The sequence below is a fragment of the Saccostrea echinata genome, unplaced genomic scaffold (genome assembly GCF_033153115.1).
Source record: "Saccostrea echinata isolate AGI-Se365-2 ecotype Australia unplaced genomic scaffold, CSIRO_AGI_Sech_v1 ptg000003l, whole genome shotgun sequence".
NCBI lineage: Eukaryota > Metazoa > Mollusca > Bivalvia > Ostreida > Ostreidae > Saccostrea > Saccostrea echinata.
In genome coordinates this window covers 10,120,001-10,121,800 of record NW_026889752.1, presented here as the reverse complement: position 1 = coordinate 10,121,800, position 1,800 = coordinate 10,120,001, and the positions used below count along the sequence as shown (strand labels likewise).

The following is a 1,800-nucleotide window of genomic DNA, read 5'->3' as shown; positions in this document are numbered from 1 at the left end:
TAGATTGATGTTTGTTGTACCATTGATTAGAATTGGTAGAGGAACGCCCCTCAAATATAATGTGTATTAGGCTTCATGGATATAGTATGTATTATCTATTGAAATTGATAGAGGAACGTTCCTCGTATAGCATTGTATATACAAACACACATATTTATTATAAACAATCTGAACTAAAAGAGGGACGTTCCTCAAATACAGTGTTTGTGCATACAACTAAGGAGACAACGAGGAAAATTTCTGATGAAGAGGAACGTTCCTCTCTTAAATTGCACTTAAAGTGGCGAATTTCTCAAAAAGCTCCCCTCCCTTGTTGACTTTTATACCATTTTCGACTTCAGATTTGAAAAATCAGGTTTAAAAAAGGAATTTTGATTTTCTCTTTTTGATTTGGATTGTGTTTTAATTAACATTTCAATGTTTTCTCTAAAATCATTTCTGGTTCAATTGATCTGAAGAGAAAACATTATTTCAGTAGTAAAAAGCCCTTTGAGATAATGAATATGGTATAAATGCTACTTAACTTGCCTTTCTGTCAATGAATATAAATGTCTTCAATTTCTCCTTAATCTTTTTCGTAAATGGGAAATTGAAACCCATGCAGTTTGAAATCCAGCTTTATAAATGTTTAAAAGTGAAAAAAGTTCAAGAAAAAAAAAGATTTATGTTTGTAGTAGAGTAAAGGTAATTAAATAGGATGAAACTAAAATTGAAACTTTAATTGATTAATTACACTAAAAATATACATATAAGCAGAGGTACATGTGATATGCATATATATAAAAGATATTCATGTAGACTTTGGGTAGTTAGTTTTCAAAAGCATGGATTAAATGCATAAAAATATCTTTGGTTTTGTGAAAAAATCTTTGTTACCTAAACTGAAAAGAAATATTTTTTTTATAGAGCTTGTGTCTTAAGGGGGCAAAATATTGCAATTTATTTGTCAACTTTGACACGTTTTATGACATTACAGAGCTGGACATTGTTTATCAGAAAATAGGTCCTTAATACATCATTCCAAAACAGAAAATTCTGGAAAATGAGGATTTCTAGAGATAAAATGTTGCACAATTAAGGCATAATAAAACAATACACCATCAAGCAACAATGCTGATTTATGAAACTTGGAGCAAAGTCAATGAAAACATGAAATGAGACTAAAGTTATTACAGCATGATACGCATAATACCAATGAATACATACATGTATATGAATATGAAAATACACTGTAGGTTAAATACCATAGACATTACTTAATTGATGTGTTCTAACTTCTACATCTGTCCAAAATTTTATAGCTGAAAGGAGTAGAGCATCGATCATTTGCATACAATGGCCTGGATTACCTGGATAACAGACCTGATTATTTGGATACAGGTTTATGGATTTCAATATCACTGTCACTATCCTCATGCATTGAGATCAAGGTTTGGCCATTGGAACCTGTATGGATCAGTCTTTTCATGGCAAATTCATCTTTTTCACCGTATCCTCCACATCGACGATGAATAAAGGCTATCACCCCACCAATGCACAAAATTAGAAGGAAATCTGCAGCAACATGCCAGGCATAGAACATAGTTGCAATCATTAAATCATCATGGTCATCCGGTTTCCAGGGAATATGGTTAGGATTTGGGTTGTAGAGGATGAATCCAACTTGCCAGAACCATGTTCCTTGGAGTAAAAACCCATAGCACCGGGAAAGAGCACACAGAACATTGTTACGATACTTCATTTCTAAGATTATTCCTACTGTATTCAAGGCAATGGTGTAAATAAGTAGCGTATGCAGCA

General features: G+C 32.6%; 1 protein-coding gene across 1 annotated transcript in view; it reads right to left on the bottom strand.

The window, feature by feature from the left end:
- Positions 1–1,222: 1,222 nt before the first annotated feature.
- Positions 1,223–1,800, bottom strand: part of LOC133178865 (transmembrane protein 45B-like) — a 1,023-nt gene continuing 445 nt past the window's right edge. Inside the window, exon 1 of the mRNA XM_061313537.1 lies at positions 1,223–1,800. This exon is cut by the window's right edge and continues 445 nt beyond it. Within this exon, the coding sequence (XP_061169521.1) occupies positions 1,367–1,800 (434 nt within the window). The 3' untranslated portion in view covers positions 1,223–1,366.